The 21,033-nt window shown below is 32.9% G+C and overlaps 1 protein-coding gene across 1 annotated transcript in view; it reads right to left on the minus strand.

Moving 5' to 3' along the window:
* The window catches only part of LOC125067309 (progestin and adipoQ receptor family member 4), a 68,851-nt gene that overhangs the window by 4,384 nt on the left and 43,434 nt on the right, over positions 1-21,033 (minus strand). Inside the window, exons 3-4 of the mRNA XM_047675839.1 lie at positions 10,390-10,493; positions 8,766-8,903 (exon numbers count right to left, since the gene is read on the minus strand). Of these exons, the coding sequence (XP_047531795.1) occupies positions 8,766-8,903; positions 10,390-10,493 (242 nt within the window). The remainder of the gene's footprint in view (positions 1-8,765; positions 8,904-10,389; positions 10,494-21,033) is intronic.

Genomic DNA, 21,033 nt, shown 5'->3' on the forward strand with positions numbered 1-21,033 from the left:
TATAAAAACGTTATGCAGCTTAAAAGAAAATGTAATAACACCTAATCGTTATGTGACACGTGACACTACAAATCACGTCACGAACGTTTGCGACGTCATGAAGATAAATAAAACATATCACTCGATTCAGCTGTCTTGTGACCTGTCACCAGTGACAAAGATGTGTTCTTCCATTCTTACCTCTTAGATTGGTTCTTTGTACAATTGCGCGAATAATTTTCGGTTTAAAAGTTTAAACGGATACACATGGCCTTTTTTTAACTTCATCTTCACCCAATTTTTATGTACTGCTGGACATAGGGTTCGATCGGTCCACCTGCCTGGAGTCCCCACTTTTGTATTCGGCCGCTCAAGTAGCTACCGGTCCCTCGTCGGTCGTGGCCTGTTCACTGTCTCTTTAGTCTGTTTATTTTCAAGTTATGACCAGTATTTTATCCATTAAAGATAGTCCGTGTCTATCTCGCTCCATAGCACATCGAGCTACTTTGATATCATGAACTAGTTCCATAAATAGTGTCTGCGCTTTGGTACAATATCTTATGGCAGGTGAGACGAAAACCTTCATCTTGCAATTTTGCAATAAAGGTAACGAAAATTGCCAAATGTAACCCAAGCCCTTCTAGACATTGATCCTATCGAATTGTCAATGCTTTTTTTTTAATCCTTAAGCTATTTGATATATTGTAGGTATCAGAGTAGACCTTATTATTTACTATCATTCATCTTTAAAGTATTTCTGCAGATCATACCCTCTTGGAATTGAAGTCTCACGTAACAATATTGTAGTAGATTGATAGCCTTTGCGATATCTTCGTACATGTCTACGTACTCTTGCCGCGTAGTCATTGTGTCGAGGGCAGCATATATAACTTTACGACCTTCACCACTAGTAATAATAAAAATCTTGATTTATTTACCATCAATTTGTTAACGTAAAGATTCAAAAAGTTCTAAATATTACAAAAGAGCGTAAGCGAAACTGCGCGCTTATGACAATAAGATTTTAAACTGTATGTAACCTTTTATTATCTATGGACATTAATTGTATCAGTCGGTTAATTTCGCTAATGACAATTTTAATATATATAGTAATATGTATTTACTCGTTTAAATTATTATAAGCTAGCTGTTTGCATTTTATATATAATAATTGTTCTTATAAACACATTTTAGGTATATATATATTTTGCCTGTTATTGTTATTCGAATCATTTGTGTTTCAATAACTACTTAGTAATGCTACTTGTGACCTATCTCGGAAACCTTTTCAAATCCGAACAAAGAGTCATTATTATGTTCTATATTACCTACTAAGTTCAAAAGCTCTATCAGCGACAGCTTTTTAAAATCTGTTGAATAGATTCCATTTTCACTTCATGCACATTCAGAAAATTTCAACAGACTTCAAATAATAAAAACGTCAATCATACTTATCGCGGAAATTATATAATTGATCATATTAATGATGTTATTGTAATTTGTATGCGATCATTATAGGAAAACTCTGTGTCAAAGAGATAAGGGCCTTTGCGGAAAACCATTAAATACAACAATAACTCACAAAATTTTCCATTTATGTTATTTAATGCAAAAAAAATACCTATACTATTAGAAAGGATTGAATGGATTTTTTGAATACCTAACTGAATACTACAATACACATAACTACATCATGAAAGACAGACGTGTGACAAGCATGAATTTCATGTTCATGTATACATATTTTTACAAAATATAGTTTTGTTCTCTAAGTTTGTCGCAAGTTTATTTTTGTAAAAAATGTTTTTACATTTTATATTTTTGTGAATATAACTTTATTTGAATAAATGGTGCTGATCATATTTTTGCAACCCGGAGGGTTATTTGTAAACGAATCAATCTGTATTTTCTTTTAATTTTTGAAAATGAGTTATGGTGTGTTTTATTGGTAAAACCTGAATATAATTTTTCCTTTTTTTATTTGAAATCATTATAAACTTGTATAATATCTTAACCACATTTTTTAATTGGGTAAATTTACTCAAATTTCCGTCTTAGTTGAAGATTCAGAAAAATTATGGAATAGTTTAAATATTATTCTATGAGCTATCGTATTTTAAATGATATATCAACCAACGGCGCTCGGTGATGTATTCACTACTCTTTACATCGCTAATGCGCTGCCTTAAGTAAGAAATTAAATCCCTATTGCTTGTAATTACATCGGCTCACTTATCCTTCAAAACAACGATACTATGTTGTTCTGCTTAGCGGTAGAACAACTAATGAGTGGATGATACCAACGCAAATGTCTTACAGTTGGGCCCTCTGTTTGAGGAAAGGATTTAAGTTTTAGAAATACTTATCTTCAAATATCAGACTTTTATGTAAAAAATATAACTTAACCTGATTCCTATCTTGGTCGCAATTTTGGTCATAATCTTATAGTCTAAGCCATTGAGATTTGAAGTTTCAAATATTTAAACTGAGCTTAACGCGGTAGATTCACAAGACGGGAAGCACTTACTGTATATTTGGGACGGTTTCACTGAAGTGCTCTGGAGATTTGCCAGTAGATGCTGAATGTCATGAAGACTGTTCACAAGTTATCGCATTTCAGAAATATGTTATTTCATATCGTATATACATTTGTCTTTGAAAGCATATTAAAAACTTATTTATACTGAATATAAAGACCTAATTCGCTTAAATCTTGCATATCATTCTAATATAATTTTATTTATTTTCTTAATTTTATTTAAGATGCACTCTCCTGTGCGTCATTCTCAAAATCTGATGGGTCAGCAATTCGACATAAACGTAGTTACTATAGGTACAGGACCAACGACTTTATTTGCTTTTCGAACGATGGGAGTTAACATTGCCCGTCACAACAATTAGGTTGCTAGTGAGAATCCTTGGACGAAAGAAATCATAACGTTTATGGTCTGTCTTAGAGTTTGAACCTTGGTTCTCGAGATATATAGTCGTATATACTTACCACTAGTCCAATGAGGCAGCTTAATTAATAATATATTACAATTAAATGCCAAAACACCCGTTAAGTGTTTTTAAAGGATAATATTTGTTGAGAGGGAAGGAAATAATTTAACAAAATGATGAGTCATAAAAAGTAACGACTCAATTAAAACATATTCAGATTTCAATAATAATTGATTGGTTGCGAATATTTATTTAAATAATTGTTGTAGTCGTTAAGATCTCTAAGTAGGACCTACGCAGCACCACACAAACGTCCATTTTACGCCGCACTAGGACTAGGAATAAGAGCTCACAACAGAGAAATGCCATCAGCATAATTTCGTTTCTTATTTTTTCGTTTCTTAATGAGCTAGTTACAAGTGGTTTTGAGATCTCCTAGTAAGTATCAAAATACCTGTATCAGGAGATCTCGCTCTTCCATATCAAAAATACATTCAGCTCTTACTTAACAGTTTAACAATTCAAAATAAAGAAAATGAAAAAATAAATGATTATTTAGGAACAACTATATCTATATGTATGTTTGTATGTAGCTATTTGTGTGTGTGTGTGTGTGTGTGTGTGTGTGTGTGTGTGTGTGTGTGTGTTTGGGTGTGTGTGAGAGTGCACTCAAAGCAGGGCTTCGGTCTCATCATAGGTAAGTTCTCTCAACCAATTAGTTAAAAGTTTTTTACACTCGAAGTATTTCAACGGGTAGAAATTTAGTTTTTTATTTATTTTATTATACAAATGGATTGAAGTTTTCGAGTTTTGCTTCCGTGCAAAAGCTGTGTTTGTGGGCAACGTCGGAATGTTGAACATATTTCTTCTTTTGTTAGAGGTAGTTGGAACGTAATTGATTGTTTTATGTAATGATAATATTGACCTTAGCACATAGAGCTGTCGAACAGTTAGAACGTTACATACTTTGTATAACTCGATGGTAGGAAATCTATATGTCTTATAATTCATTACTTTTAATAAATTTCGCTGTGACCTTTCAATCTCAATAAATTTGGATTTTACTGCTCCTCCCCATATTGGTATGCAATATGTTATAATGGATTGCGCCAATGCTAGATATATTTTAGACAACAACTCAGCCGAGGCAACATGCCTCAAGATTTTAAAAATATATGTTAATTTTCTCACTCTGCCAGCTACCTGTTCAATCTGGAAATGCCAGGATAATCTTTGGTCAATAGTGATTCCAAGATATTTAGTATAAGGGACCTTATTAATTACTGGACAAGAACAGTTTACCGTGTCTGTGAATCCACAAGAATGGATTTTAATGGAGAAATCTGGTTTTGGCTGCATGTTGTTTTTTATGGAAAAACAGATATAATTTGTTTTATTAGCATTTAGTGTAAGCAGATTATTTTTTAGCCAATAAGCTATTTTGGCAAGATCCAGTTCACTACGCTTTTTAACTTCATCCCAGGAATTTCCGGTAAACACTATGGCTGTGTCATCAGCATAGCAGAAAACCCGCCCGTTCTGTAGTTCTAAGTTACATAAATCATTAATATACAACAAGAATAGGGTCGGTCCTAAAATGCTGCCTTGCGGAACGCCGTACGATATTGTTGTTTCTTTACTGATGTACTGTCCTATCCTTACCATCTGTTGTCGATCCGTTAAATAATCTGAAAAAAGTTTTAATGGAGTACCTCTAATGCCATTCCTCTCCAACTTGTGAACAAGGATGGGGACAGAAACAGTGTCAAAGGCCTTTTTTAAATCTAAGAATACACATAGACATTTTTGTTTTTTGTCTAATTGATCGACAAGTAGAGAACATAGACCAGCTACAGCATCTTCCGTAGATTTACCATGTCTAAATCCGAATTGTGAATTAGATATAAGCCCAAACTTGTTCAGATAATTTATTAATCGTCTGTTTAACAATTTTTCAAAAATTTTCGATATCGCAGGCAATACTGATATCGGCCTATAGTTATTCACATCATATCTGTCTCCACCCTTGTGCACTGGAGTAATAATGGCCCGTTTTAGAGATGATGGAAAAATACCTTTATAGAAGCACAAGTTAAGTAAGTGACAAAGTATAGGTACAATCTCGTCCTTGGCTAATTTTAAAAATTTTGTTGTTATATTGTCCCAGCCAGGAGCACTGTCAGACTTAAGGCTCATAAGTGCATCGCTTACTTCTTCTTTAAAAGTTTCCATCAAGGCAAAGGATGATGTTTGGGAGCGAGATGTATTAAAAGTACAACCGTATTGTTGCTTGTCATTATTACGCACAGCTAATTCCTCCGCAAGATTTTTTCCTATATTTGCGAAATAGCTATTTATATGGTTAACCGATGCATCCGGGGAATGTTTTATGTTTAATAAATTAGAATTATCAACCTTCGAGTTAGTCAAGTTGGCTATGCCTTTAATGTTATTCCACAGCATTTTAGAATTTTTAGAAGACTTAATTAACTTATCTCTATCATAGTCTCTCTTTAATTTTTTGATGAGGTTATTACAAAAGTTGCGATATCTTTTATAGGTAATTTTTAATATGTCATTATTTGAATTAGACTTCAATCTTTGTTGCATTTTGTTTCTGTTTTTAATGCACCTTAAAATACCAGGAGTAATCCATGGTTTAATAGGACGTTTATCTCTAGGAATATTTACAACTTTAGTATTTTCTTGTATTGAATCTTTAATTTCTCTAATCAATGTGTTAATTATAATATTTGGGTTATTAGATAAAAGCAAGCTCGGTAGATTCTTTCTCGTGAGACTGTTCAGTGATTCCTTAAAATCAATTATCGTTTTAGTGGGTGGAGTGGAAGATTTATATTTAAGTTTTTTTAATTGTAGAAAAATCATAGAGTGGTCTGTAACGCTGGTATTTAGAACAGCTATGTGTGCAGTAATTATTTTCTTATTAATTTTTAAAATAAAATGATCTAAACAGCTACTATCCCATAGTAGCTGTTTAGATCATATATTTTATATACTATATATAAAAGATATAATGCAGAGATGGTAGCAGTTCTATCGCGCCAACTCGTCGTCGTGGCGTTGATATGGATCCGAGAATGCAGTTGTAGATGCAGACATTTGGTTCGCTCCCAAAACTCTAGTACAATTAGGTGGTTAGGGACCTGAAGATATATCATTTGCTCATGGTTTATATCGGAAAGCTTAAAGTTTACGTACTAAATCATCTGCCCCTTGAGGTTTCAAAAGAATTATTATACATTTCCAATAGTAATTACTTAGGCATTTATATAATTCTATTTACTTTATAATAAGATGTATGATCCCGGATACTATAATGACTGTTGTTACTTATGTAAAATATTTAAATGTTTCTGTGGTCGAATACCATTAGCTTAGTATGTAAATGATTATGATAATTAACGGTAGGTACACGGATTATAAAAAAGGTACATTTTCCCATTCGATGTTATGAAGGCATCTTTGTGTATGCAAGTTAACTCCGAATAAAATGTAAATAAACATTCAATTGGAAAATGAATTAAAATAAAAAGGATCCAGGATAAATGCCAAAAGTAATGTTTATTTTCTTGAAAAATATCAATTTTAAAGATCAAAAAGTTTCCGAATGGATCTTATAACATATTCATACTCTATTATCCTATTATTATTATCATCATCAACGAAACTTCTACGAGTATTAAAAATGTGTTTTGTAAATGTAAAATATATTGAGTATTATTTAAAAATAATGTAACTTCTGACAACTATAGTCACAAGTTTTCCTTGTAAAATAAACTACTAATTACATGTAGGCCAATAACGGCTAATAAAGTAAACAGTTTTTGCAATAGATATTATTAATATTTAAAAAACTGTCGATATATGGTGTATTTTGTTAAAATTAATTAGTAGCATCATATTATATGGTATTGCTTCGTATATACCAGAAATTTGAGTTTCTCCCTGGTTCTTCTCCGTAGAGTCTAAATTCCAAACCTATGATAGCTTTACTTTTAGTTAAATTCTGTAAAATGAAGATTCAAAAGTGCTCGTAAAAACCTAAAACCTGGATTAAAATTTATTTTAAGTATTTTTTTTAGTTTATTTGATTTTGTTACTGTATGGCTTATACATTTTTGAAATCCATAAAATTCCTATAAACGAAAGTTCCAGGTCGCTCAGAACAAGCCAGGAATTTTATATTTGTCTATTCCTCCAATCAGTGCTCGCACCTGAGTCAACATTTGCGGCAGCAGCTTACATTAGCAGTAAGCATTGAATGCTTTGATATTTCTGCGACTTTATTTTCTAAACGCTAAAAAGTTTTATATTCCTTTATTAGTACATTGTGTTGTTACAACAATATAATTAAACAAGTTTTTATCATTTAATTGAACCCATGTAAAAACTACTTATTTTGATCTCCGAATGATATATCAAAAATTTCGTAATGCCGGAATTGAAAAATATGCTCAGAATTAAATTCTCTAGTCACGATACACTCATATTCAGGTTGACTTAGGCGCTTACCGGACATGATTGGTTCGCGAGGGACCTACACCGAATAGTGAGGTGGGAGTGACGCCCTCCTGCCATGAGTGTGGCGGGAATTTCGATACGGCTCATCACACCCTAGTAGAGTTTGCCGCATAGTGTGGTAGGAAGATCTCTCTGGGAGTATTAGTAAAGTGCCTCTGCTGACCCATTTCGCCGAGGGACACCGGAAATAAAGTGTCAGCGCTATACGAACAATTTATCCTCACAGTAACTCTCACCAGGAGTAGTCTGTACCTCGGGGTCCCCTCTAGCTAGGAGGCCAGCAAAGGTAGATGAACCGTTGTAACTGTAGCATGAGCAAGCTATCTCGCGATGCCCTCTGAAGAGACTGATAGGTACCGCTAATTTTTAGCGAGTATGTCGGTATGGTAGTGTGCACTAGACGCTCTAGGGACCGGCGAGTTCCTAAAAGTACCACATTCCATTTCATGGAAACGCGTAAAAGCGTTTTTTCCAGAGATATATAAAATGTCTTGTTCTTAGTTTAATTTCCTTTATAAAGATTTTGGTTCGAGATGGATTATAGGTGAGGTCGTTAACGATAATTTTAAATTTTTCATTAAGTCGTAGGGGTTTGTGTAAACTCTGCACTCATTACTTATACACATACCGCTTAATAGCCCTTCTTCGTATAGTTGTGTTCTAGTTTAAAAGGTTAGTGAGCCGCAGACACAAGTGACATAACTTTTTAGTTCCCAATGTTGGTATTGTCTTGGCAAGGAATCGTAAGTATTTTTTGCAGCGCCAATGTATTTGGGTTATACTTTGACTGCTAACTTTTAGATGGTTCAAGAAATTTAGCAACGTGAGATCTATGTATCTTAAAATAATAAGTAGCTCATACATCTTGTATTCCTGGTATTTATGGTTTCATCTTTGTGACCATACACTGTTATGCAAATTATACAACAGTTTAGTTTCGAAAGCATTAAAGCCCCACATAGTCTGGTACATTTCTGTGATAGTCAAAGAGCATATTAGTAAAGTGTTTTAAATCTATAAACAACTTGTTACAATCCTATTCATTATGGAATAGGTCGGTACTATTCCATAGATTAGTATGAGACTGATATTCCTAGCTCGCTGCACGTTTTATTGGTATATTTAAAACGATATTTTCCAATTTTCTGTATCTCTTTTTTCTGTGTTCTAAATTGAATTATTGGCAATAAACTAATAAATTCAAATATATTATATAAGGCTAAATTGTCGTCGTGGTAATAATTGAGCTATTCAGTATGATGTAAAAAACACATATTGTAGAGACTTCGTTTAATTACCTGTAAGAAAACATGCAGGATAGCATGCGGATCACCGCCGCCGAGACGCGCCGTCCGTGCTCCCGCTAACAGCAGTCGCATGCAGAACGGGGCCGCAAAGCAAAGCCTCCGCTCCCACGGTGACCAAGCTCGCATCGCCTATAAATCATAATATGTAAGAATACATTTACAATGTAACGAGTTGAGAAGCTGTCATTTGTAATATTTTCTAAATTCGTTTTAGATAGTATAATTATCGAAAAAATATTTTAATTATTAAATCTATTTACAAAAAGATAAAAGTGTTTAAAAAGATATAAATTGTATCGGGCAATTAATTCAATTATATAATATTAATATAATGATTGGCTTGATAGTTGTCTAGCTGTGTTAGTGTGCATAGCGGTTTGTGTGACCAAGTATCGTCACTTACTAGTCTCGCTGTTTCAATTCCCTTGAAAAAAGCCGAAAACACGACAAAATGGTAACCGCTCACATACTTAAGGACACGAATTACATTTAGAATTAAGAATGCGAGCAAGAAAAGTGATAACATGAGTTCCCTTTCTTTGGATTTTTGTTACAATGCTGCTACTCAGTATTTTATTGCAAAAGTTTTTAACACTTTCATAAATATAATATTATCAATGAAGCATGGTCCAGTAGAGTAGTGTATATATACACATTATTATGTCATAAAGATTCTGATTTCATTCGTTTGCGTAACAATGATACTGCAATAGGATCTATTTCTTTATTCTATTGTGTATGAAAAACAATAAACTCGCCGCACTCGATTGTTTTGCTTGGAATTCCATATAATCAGAGAAAACGTAAGAAAATGGAACACATATTTTATAGCGATTTAATCCGTTTTTGAAAAACAAATCAATGTCTTGTTTATTATATATCGAAATTATGTTCTCTTAGCCGTTTCAAATATGTCGGTTCAGGGCGTACTATAGACACGATGGTTTTGAATCCTAGCGCAGTATAATCACTGCCTATTTGAGCTATATTTATATATCTGGCCAATAAAACTACTTTTTAATGGCCCGACCCGGGTTCCAGGATTAACAACCTACAATCAAGTATATACAGTAGATTCTATAAGAGACATGTTTTAAAAATAATTCGCACACAAAAAATATAAGCCAAGACAAAGCACATTAAAATGTTAAATCAAAAAGCATGACATACCTACTCTCTTTTAAAATATTGATATTAAATGTTTATGTGTGATATGTTTGTAAATTGTCATTTAGAGTTAAAACGAATTAAAACTAATTAAATGAAATATTTATATATTCTCCGCAGTTTTCGTAATTTGCGTTTATTGCAATACTGTCTAAAAAAAGAGCCCACCACTACCACGCGGCACTCGTGAGCAGTGTAACATCTTAGATCAGACAATATTAATAAAAATAATTCCTTAAAAAAATTGTAGAAGATAATACAATATTCATAAAAAAGAGAATATGTTAACGAACTATAATAAAAATACAGCACGTGTTTTCTTTCTATGGAAGTGTTGTGTTCGAAGAATAATTTAATGGCCTCTTTATGCATTGTGTACTTAATCGCTGTAATATAATTGAGTACCTATAGTCATTATAGTTTTTACTGTGTGAACTAATCCATTTACTTTATAAAGGCCCAGCAGACTCCCCAGGCAGTAGACGGCGAGCGCGGCGTAGCGCAGGGGAGCGGATGCACAGTATACCGTAGCCGTCACCATCGGAATTGCACCTGCGAATAATTGATTACGTTAAAAAAATGTGCTATTAGTTTCTTAGTTCAATTTATTTTATTCATAGGCTTGTTTTTTCTATATTTATTTATTGGATATTCTTCTTTATCATAACAAAGGTACTATTCTCATTTATAGTAAATGATGAAAAGTGATTGCTAGTATTTTTACATGAAATAAAGAACATTTGTAAGTTTTCTTTTTCACCATTTTTAATTATATAAATAAAATACTGTGACTAAAAGAGCAGAATGACTATCTCATGGTAGGTAGTCACGATCGCCTCTATTGGTCAGTGCCAATAAAGTCGATCGTGACTGCTATTATAGTTTTTACAGTTAAAAACTATTCTCGGCTGTTGGATAAAATGAGGATATATTTTTTAGAAAAAACATCGCTATATATTATATGTTAGTTATCAGTGTTAAAAATAAACATTGTGCCCTAAAATGTACAGAAAAACGTATCCAATTGTAAGTTTGTTTAATTGACCGAGCTTCGAGAGCTGTGTTCAATCAAGAGTCCAGAGTTAAATTTGAAAATTGTATTGAAATCCGGAAGTGGCCCGCTCACTGCAGGTTGGCTTTTGATTGCTTTCTGATTGCCTTGATTGCTACGAATACTTGAATGAGTTAACTATGTTTGTTGACCAGGTTGCAACTTCATTTAACTAACTTAACTTCACTTCTACTAATTGCATAAATATGACTTATTTATTGATTTGTACATAAGAGGTAAAAAGAGGTGAACCGATTGATCCACCAGCTACGATGATTCGTTGATACGATCATTACATATTATTCATAGAAATTATATCTTCAACTTCTAAATATGATATCAGCGCTTTTTTAAGCTGTTACAGAATTATATCAATATTCTTATAATACATAAATGTATACATATAAACTTGATATCAAAATATGATGTTATTTCAATAGAAAAAATCGACGATATTTTATAAATCGTAGCCACGGCTTCGCTCTTGTGGATGCTTGTTTGTGACAAAAGTTTTGCTGCGCTTTCATTGAGCAGGACGTGATTGTAAACTTTTTAAAATGAAATCTATTGAGAAAACTTTTATTAAATTGTGACTTTAATACTATTTAATATTATTTCTCTTATAACAGCTGTTTATATTGTATGAATATTAATTTAATTAAAATATAAACCAATATATTAAGAATAGTTTTATCGATTCATTAATTATGTGTCAATCTATTCAAAAAAAAACTTTAAAAATATATAAATATGGCGGTGTCAAAAGCGTATTTTGACCACGAATTATAAATGTTTAAGTTTTTATTATATTACTAACAACAACAAAAACAACAGCATTAACGGCCTGTAAATTTCCCACTGCTTTTGAGGAGATAGTTTGGAGCATATTCCACCACGCTGCTCCAATGCGGGTTGGTAGATGATACACGCGTTCTAACCACTGGGCTATCTCGGCTCTAATGGCCATCTCGCGTATTATTTTTATTAATACTAAGTAATAATAAAAATAATACTAAACGATACACGTTTTATATGAAGTTTAAGCATAGCCGCAACTGTAAAAATAATTGTAGAATCTACATGAGGCTATGACTATTGATGACTAAATTTATTATTTATAAATCATTTCACAATTCAATAATAAATTTATTTATATTGTATTGGACTGATTAAAGTTTGCGACTTTGGAATGACTACTAAAATATATAAGGTTAATAGACAGAAATACTAAAAATAATATTAATGCATATTTATATTAAATCTACTTTGTACAAGTCTGTTACTAAGTTACGTTCTTGACTTTATTTTAATTAATTCCAATAAAATAATCTCCCAATTTTATGTTTTTTGTTAGGAATATTTCCAATTCTTAAATAAACGTAATAATTGTCTGTAGGATTATGTTACTATCATGAGTAGCTAAGTTTGTATATGTGTACTTTTCATAAGCCAGAGGGCTCTGTTTAAGTAGGGTCTTAGCCGGATGCTCTTATATTACATTATGGATATAGACCTATTCACTCACGAAGGTGCTCTTAATTGTTGGCTTACTTAATTGATTTTTTAATAAAATAAACTTAACAAATATAATTTAATTTGTATTTTTTGCTGACTTTAGTTTTAGTCGTATCACGCACACCAACACATCTTATGAGTACGAGATTCACTCACTCATACTTACACATACGCTACTAATTCAATGTGGAGCATGCCTTTGCGAGTGAATAGATTTATAAAAAATATTAATACACTATGGAGACTACAGGCTATCCTATTTTTTTTTTCTTTTCTGGGAACTGAGTTCGTCTTGAAACTTAACAATACGACGTATTGCTGTTTGGCGGTAGAATAAGTGTTGAATGGGTGGTACCTATCCAGAGGTTTTGTACAGAATGAAGTCGTCTTAGATAAATAATTTTTACATACACATTATACTTGACAGGAGAAGTAAAATATTTTTCTATACACCTATTAGCATTTTGAATTAATTATAAATAATATATAAAAACCTGCAACTTTTTTTATTGAAAACATATAATACCTTATACAATATGTATATTACATATTTAAGTACATTTTTTTAAGTATACACCATGACAAGTTACAACTAAATAGATTTAATTTATGTCATTGACTCACCGTTTAAGAGTGACTAAAATAGATTATTTTGTTTTTACATATTTAAATATACTTATTATATAAGCACCTAATTATCTAGCTCAAAGTGATCTTTTGTTAAAAGATTCACAGATTATTTGTATAGAATACGCGAAAATAGAAAGATATTCTTAGCTTGAATATTCAAATTTCGTACAATACCTGAGCGGAATTGAGGATGCAATCTTTGCTGAAAGAAATTATAATGGCAGTGCGGACACTCAGATAATATATTTTGTACCCACCCAAGTTTGATCTCTGAAAAGATAGTTTTATCAAAATGTTTCTACGATGACACTTGAAAAAGTTTTCAATTAGTAAATGCTCTCTGGCGACAGTTGGCGTCGTTCTCTTATAAATGGACGTTCTTCTTGTTCAGACTCCGGGAAATAGGACAGTCATCGAGTGGCTACATTCCACTGAAAATGAACATGATTTTCATCGGGATTACTACAAATGCAGTTGTTTTCATAAAAAAAATATAATTAAAATTATACGCGTTATGTTTGAACGTTTAATAATTTTGTCACATTATTAATGTTAAAATTTTCGGTGTATTTTGCAAAGCAAGCATATTACATACCGGCAACAGTAAAATACTGCTGTGCGCTTGTTATATAACGTCAAGTTTATTATTTGTAGGTATTGATTTCTGGATTTTGTAACATGGAAAATAAAAGGAAAGTAGAGTGAAGACATGGCGCTAAAATAGGCAGTTTGTAGAAGTTATACATAGGATAATTGCATCCTTAATATATAGCAATATGTATTTTTGCAGACAATCAAGGCAACAAAATATTTAGAGATAAATTTCCTTTCTGTACGTGGGAAGATAATATTTTTTAATCAAATTCCAGTTTTCTAGCACGGCTGTCCAATTGATTCACATGATAAGGCTCGACAGATCAGTCAAGTCAATAGACCAGAAGTGGTTCCGTGTTGAACACGGCATTTTCGGTACTCTGAGCTGTTTATTTGGTAATTAACCAGGTGAGTGTATTTTTGTATTTATTCTGTTAATTATGTAATTTACCTTAAATATATTATATAACGAATTAAAATAAATATAATTACTTACTATTATTTTAAATATATGTACTTTGTATACTTATAAGTTACAATATACACAGCGTACTAATGCAGCAGTTACGAAGAAAAACACAAATAAAACACTTCATTCAAATTAAAATAGTTAAAGGCTCCGTCAAATGTTTTATTAAGTTATAAAGTTAATAAAACCTTTGACGTAGAATAGTTAATACATACCGTACATGTTACTGACAATAAGTCTAGTCGTTATTTAAATTGATGAATTAGTAGCGTGCCGGTTCGAAAATGGGCGGCTTTGGAGCTGTCACAAACAAACACCGCCTACTGACCTACGTCGAACCGTATACATCAAGTTAAGCAGAGTTTATATTGCCATTATGAGTTATTTCGGAGTTTCGAATAATTTTCGATTTATTTAAAGCAAGCGTATAAACAAAAGAATAAAAAATATATTTTGTCTTTTATACTTTTACTTTATACTTTACTTTTACTTACAAAATTCCTAAAAATATTATTACCAAGTTAAGAGCTTATATTTGATTTTATTTCTAATATTTTGACAAGAATCATCGATTTACTAGTAGAAATAATAAAAGAAAGGCTACCTCTATCACAGTGTTACGTGATCGGAACCACAATTTGATGAACTGAATGAAATTTACTCATTTTGTTTTTATGGCGTTGGTTGGCGGACGAGCAAATGGGCCACTTGATGTTAAGTGGTCACCACCGCCCATACACAAAGGCGCTGTAAGAAATATTAACCATTCCTTACATCACCTATTCGCCACCAACCTTGGGAACTAAGATGTTATGTCCCTTGTTCCTGTGATTACACTGGCACATTCACCCTTCTAACTGGAACACAGCAATACAGAGTACTGTTATTTGGCGGTAGAATATCTGATGAGTGATGGGCTTGCACAAAACCCTACCACCAAGTAAAGTAGGTACGCTAATGTGTACCTAGTAAAAACAGTAACTTCGATCTAATTCCACGCGTCCTACCCACTGGGCTATTTCAGACCCTTACATCTAAGTCTACGATAGTAATTTGTGTCCAAAAAGCATTACCGAGCGTTCCGAAGCAACCTAATCGAATTAGTCGAACATGGCATGCAAATGCCTGCAATCTAAGAGTATATTACTTACTTGTAATGATTTTGCCAGGAACTTTGTTTTCAAATATCAAATGCTAAGAGACACTATAGTTTGAAATTAATCTATTATTATTTTTTATGTCTTTAAGTGGTGTAGCTTTTGCCAAGGTTTTAAACAATCATGACTCAGTTAGAAACCATGTCGCTGAGAAGATTATTAAAGTTTATTAACTTATGTTTAAACGCGTTATGCATATTTTACCCAGTTGTTTGTATGTTTGACACTCTATGTTACTATTTGCTACAAGCTGCATTATTACGGAAAGTTGTATTTAAGCTCTTCGTGGAGTATAAACGTTAATAACACGAACAAACCATTGGATTATGTGGAATTAAAGTTCAATTACAAGGAATTGCTATGTTACCATATCTGGAAGATATCCCATTATGTTTGAAAAATAAGTTTTTAACTAACGAAAGACACTTGATTCATAACATGTTACATTAGTTAAGTTTTGTCCGACAAAAGTTTCATTGAAACGTTACTTATTAACCGTTCTAAAATATAAGGTAAATATTCTATAATTACCTTATTATATATTATAGTTTTTATTTATTCATGAATACAGTCTGTTTTTACTTTTTTAAGTTCCGTATGGTATAATACAGCCAGTATTAGCTCAATACGAGTATTGTTTTAATAGTAATAGTTTACAAATGCAATATTAAATAAGCACGTAAATCAAGATGAGCATACAATATCCAAAGCATATTGATATCTGCCAATACGACGCCGACGTATTGAGTACAAGCGATTTGACATTTTGTTCCATAAATTGAACATGATACAAGATGAGGCAGCGTATTTAAAAAGAGCTTTTATTAATGTCGATCGAAAAGGTATTTCAAAGAGATTAAGTTTTAATCGGTTCAGTAGATCTAAGATTACCGCCCACATAGCATCAAGTGAACTGTCATTCTGTTTGAATATTAATATAAAAGAAGAAATTTGTGTTTATTTAATGCTTTTATTATATAAAATAATCTCATATTATATTCTTATATCGTAAATATGAATACGAGGCTATTTATTACAACTATAGCTTACAATATTTTTGTTCTATAAAAATCACAAACTCGTAATGGCGTGCACAAACATGATACGCATATATACCTATTACGTATGTACGTATTACGTAATTAGCATGCGTAGCGTTGATTCGTACCAGTAGGTTCATACGGTAATCATATGTACATATGTACGAGTTTCATTCTTATTCGTTACCGACGAAACGAGTGTGAGTGCAGTGCATACGGTTTCGCTAGATGTTGCGACTTAAATAAGATGAATGAATTGTTTGATGTTTCTAAGTTACGATAAAGGGAAATATGATGAACAAACCTGCTTGTATTGGATGAAACTCTTTCGTTACTAATCCGCATTAGAGCAGCGTTGTGTAATAAACTCCTATCCTTCACAGCCTTTAAGTAGTAGTGGGAAATTTACAGGTGCTACTATAATAAGAGAATGCCACACTAGTCTCACACCAGTAACTTTTTGTGATCTCTTCTTTTGTTAAAGAGATTTCGCGTCACTCCTTTTTATGACTTTGAATCGTCACAGCTTTCATTGCTTCGTAATATAATTTATACACTTTAAATTATCAAGCACTCATGATATAAAGCATCAGAGAGTGCTATACAATCGAGAAAAATATTTACATAATTTCAACATCTATTTTATTATACTCTCGTTAGTTTTGATTCTGTACTTTTATTTTTTGTTTTTGTATTTTATTTGATTGAATGTAATAGATATGTATAAAAACATCAAAATCGTAAATAAAACTTTACCCGTCAATCAAGCATGAAATCTGAAAATACTGCGAAGAAATTCACTAATTGAATCATTTGTTTGTCCTTTTTAATAAATTATTTTCAGTAATTGTAGGAGCGATTGCGAATGCCTAACTTATACAGTATCGTTTAATTATAAAGAATAAAAAACCAATATAGTTATATATATATTTTTAGTATATTTATTTTTCGTTTCTCTGAGCGTTATGTACCGCGCACTTTTGTTTTTTTTTCTATTATATTTATGTATATCTAACCCGTATAACAGTTTATGTTTTAGAAATATTTTTAGGTTGAAATGTACTAAACGGTTTCCAGCAATCGGACCGCAAATAGACGACCACGTCGAGCCGAACCCTTCTCTCACGCCAAATTGGGCCATCGCAGATTATATAATCGACTCTGAATGAATCAGTATTTATAGATGAATTTATTCTCATCCATCCATATTATATAATTAACATCCATGTATATAAATACATAATTTTTTTAGTTTACTTTAGTTAAATACTTTAATAAAGATTTGGATAGTAATTGAATATTTTAATAACTGAATTTAAATTTTTTAGAACGAGCAAATCTTTACAATTTTGTTTTCGTTAAGAAACATTGTTAATTACATGTGCTTCATTTAGTTTGAAGTTTCGGAACGGCTTGTTATTAGTGGATCTCTAATTGTTGTTTATTCGGAATATAAACAGCAAAATTTTACGTAATACTTTACTAATTTCTTTAAGGTTTATTGTCACACGAGTACTGTAGTGCGGCTCTGTACGAATTCACTTTGTATCTCACTCGTGAAATGTTGACAACCGACTTACGGTAACACGTCATGCTGATAAGTGTATCCTATAAATTTTAAATTGTAAATTAAATTGTAAAAGTGACATTGGTGAAATAATCTGTGACCTCTCGGCACAAATAAAAACAAAAAAAAAAACTGACATTTCAAGCTCGTGTTCTGCCACGAGTTTTGAGTTTCTTTGAACAGAATCTTTGCTTGAAGTACTTTTATATTCGCTTCTTATTTTTTAACGTTTTGATTCCTAAATTGTAAGTTACATTGTTTACTTTTATACATATTTATATGTATGTACGATAAGCACGTCTTACTAATAATTTAAACATTTATTAATATTATGTTCTTAATCTTTTAATTAAATACATTCTCTGTGCATCCGTAACGAACCTTAATATTAATTACCTACGAATAAGTCTACTCTGTTTTTAAATTATTCAAGTTTTTGTATTCTATATAACATTACATATGTGTTTTAGTTACGGGATTAAAGTTAAATTATTAATATTATATTCAAGTATATTAATAAAATGATTGTTAATTTAATAATTTGTGTTTATAAACATGTCTATTGCAATGTGCAGATAATCAATCGCGTCCGCTATAATCATAAGGCAGGTTTTTAAATGAAATTTCTGCAACAATTAATAATATTTTTAAACTAATTATTAAAATGACGCATATCCTTTTATTTTTAAATTATAACAAAATAATGCATAAAATGCAATTCATAGTTTCTACTTCACGATTAAATTAATAAGTTTATCGGATTTATTCTTCAGTTATCAAATATCCTGCGAATGTAATAAAGAATATGCCCTGTAACTCGACATCACCGGGGCTTACATTATACATTTTGGGTCGGGATAATCCGGGGAACCGTCGGTTAGAGAACCTCCTAAATGTAATCCCGTTAACGTACTTTGTATAATTTATTATTTACTAACATTATTTCACAGGTTAATACATAAGTTATTTTGCCAAACTCTTTTCGTACTTAAATATTGTATCGAAATTATGTGAATTTCTTACTATAAGTAACTTTTATATATACTATATTTAACATTTATATATTTTAACATAAAAATCAAGCTCTCTGCTGTCTGTCATTCTCATTTAAGAAAGTGAGGCTTAGCAAAAGTATAGAACGAACACAATCATACATATCACTTGTGTATAGATACACAAAAAAAAATCTTTCAAATAAAAGCGACCTGCATCGGTCTACGAAGAAACTAGACGTTCTTTGAAATAATAAATATCGATAAACTATTTTTGCATGCAAACTACGAAGAGGGGTTTATAGACTTAATAATATAAGAAATATACACTAGGACTCATACGAAGATTTATCAATAATATTATCATTCCAATACACACACAGAAAGACAAAATTGGGTCTTTTGTTTTTTAAAAAAAGTTTTTGTCTGAATGCCTATTACGTTGTGGAACTACGAAATGTGAAAATGAATGTATAATCGTTATTCGAAGTCAACGTGTTTTAATCGAACCTTAGTAAGGGGGAAGGGGAGGAAATAAATTAATAAAATACATACGATGTTGACAGCGTAAGGTTAACTGTATGATTTATTGCTTAGGAATTTATTTATAGAATAATTTTACCGCCATCATCCAAAACAAAGTTTTACGCCCTACCTTAAAATTGCCTTGGTACGTGCCTAATGTACCTGTGTAAGTGCAAACAGGCGAACTATCTATTTCTTCACTCATACAAGAAAAAGGGGGGATGGGCAGCAGCGTCTCCCCCGTAAACAACTACCCCCTACTGCGCTCGCCAACACGCCTGCCCAGCGTGGCGAGTATGGGCAAATCCTCCTAAATGGTAGATGCGTTTAAAAAAAGGCCCCCAGTTACCGGCAAGCCCGCTTGGCCCGACCAAGGTAGCGGTCGCGGTATCGGCAGGGCAGGGGGTGCAAAGAATCACCGGTTCATGGCAGGCTACCATAAAAGACGACTACATATGGCAACGTATAATGGACGCTCGATAAGGCTGGACCATCACCTCGCCGAATTAGAAGTAGAGTTAAGTCATATAAACTGGCATATACTGGGGTTATCTGAAGTCCGAAGACAAGGGGAGGACACGATAACTCTAGAGTCCGGTAACTTACTCTACTTCCGCGAAGGTGATAAACTCTCCCAGGGTGGTGTCGGTTTTCTGGTCAAAAAGGATCTCATTAGCAGCATTGTAGAAATCAGTAGTGTGTCGAACCGGGTAGCGTACCTTGTCCTAAAACTTTCCGACAGGTTCTCCCTGAAGATCGTACAGGTATATGCGCCAACTTCGGCATACTCTGATGATGTGGTAGAAGCGATGTACGAGGACATCGCAAAGGCCCTCAATAACACCTCGAAGGCCCACTGCAATGTTGTTATGGGCGACTTTAATGCTAAAGTGGGAGTACAAGATAGAGGTGAATCGAAAGTCGGACCCTACGGCTTGGGCTGCAGAAATCACAGGGGGCAAATGCTGGTAAACTTTCTCGAAGCGCAGGGGCTCTTTTTGATGAATTCTTTCTTTGAAAAGAAGCCCCAGAGGAAGTGGACCTGGCGAAGCCCCGATAACGTGACAAGGAACGAGATAGACTTTATCATTTCGAATAAAAGGCACATATTTAGAGATGTCTCAGTGATCAACAGGTTTAATACCGGTAGTGATCACCGCTTGGTTAGAGGCACTCTAGATATCGACTTCAAAGCCGAAAGATCGCGAATGATGAGGTCTACTCTCCAACCTACCATGCTCCAGGCTGCTCAAGGCTCCGAAAAGTTCCAAATGGAGCTGCAAAATCAATTCACCGCGTTGGAAACCGTAAGCAGTATTGATGAGAAAACCGACACGCTGGTCAAAATACTGCAAAATACATACCACAAGTGTTTTCCGCCACAGAAAAGAGACAGCGCACCAAAACTCTCTGCTGAGACACTCGAGCTCATGAGGAAACGACGAGAACTACCATCGTTTTTGTCAGATAAGGCCTTAAACCGAACAATAAAAACGCTGACGCGGCGCGATCTCCGATGCTCCAATACCCGCGCCATCAAGGCTGCGATTGA

Source organism: Vanessa atalanta, chromosome 11 (genome assembly GCF_905147765.1).
Source record: "Vanessa atalanta chromosome 11, ilVanAtal1.2, whole genome shotgun sequence".
Lineage (NCBI taxonomy): Eukaryota > Metazoa > Arthropoda > Insecta > Lepidoptera > Nymphalidae > Vanessa > Vanessa atalanta.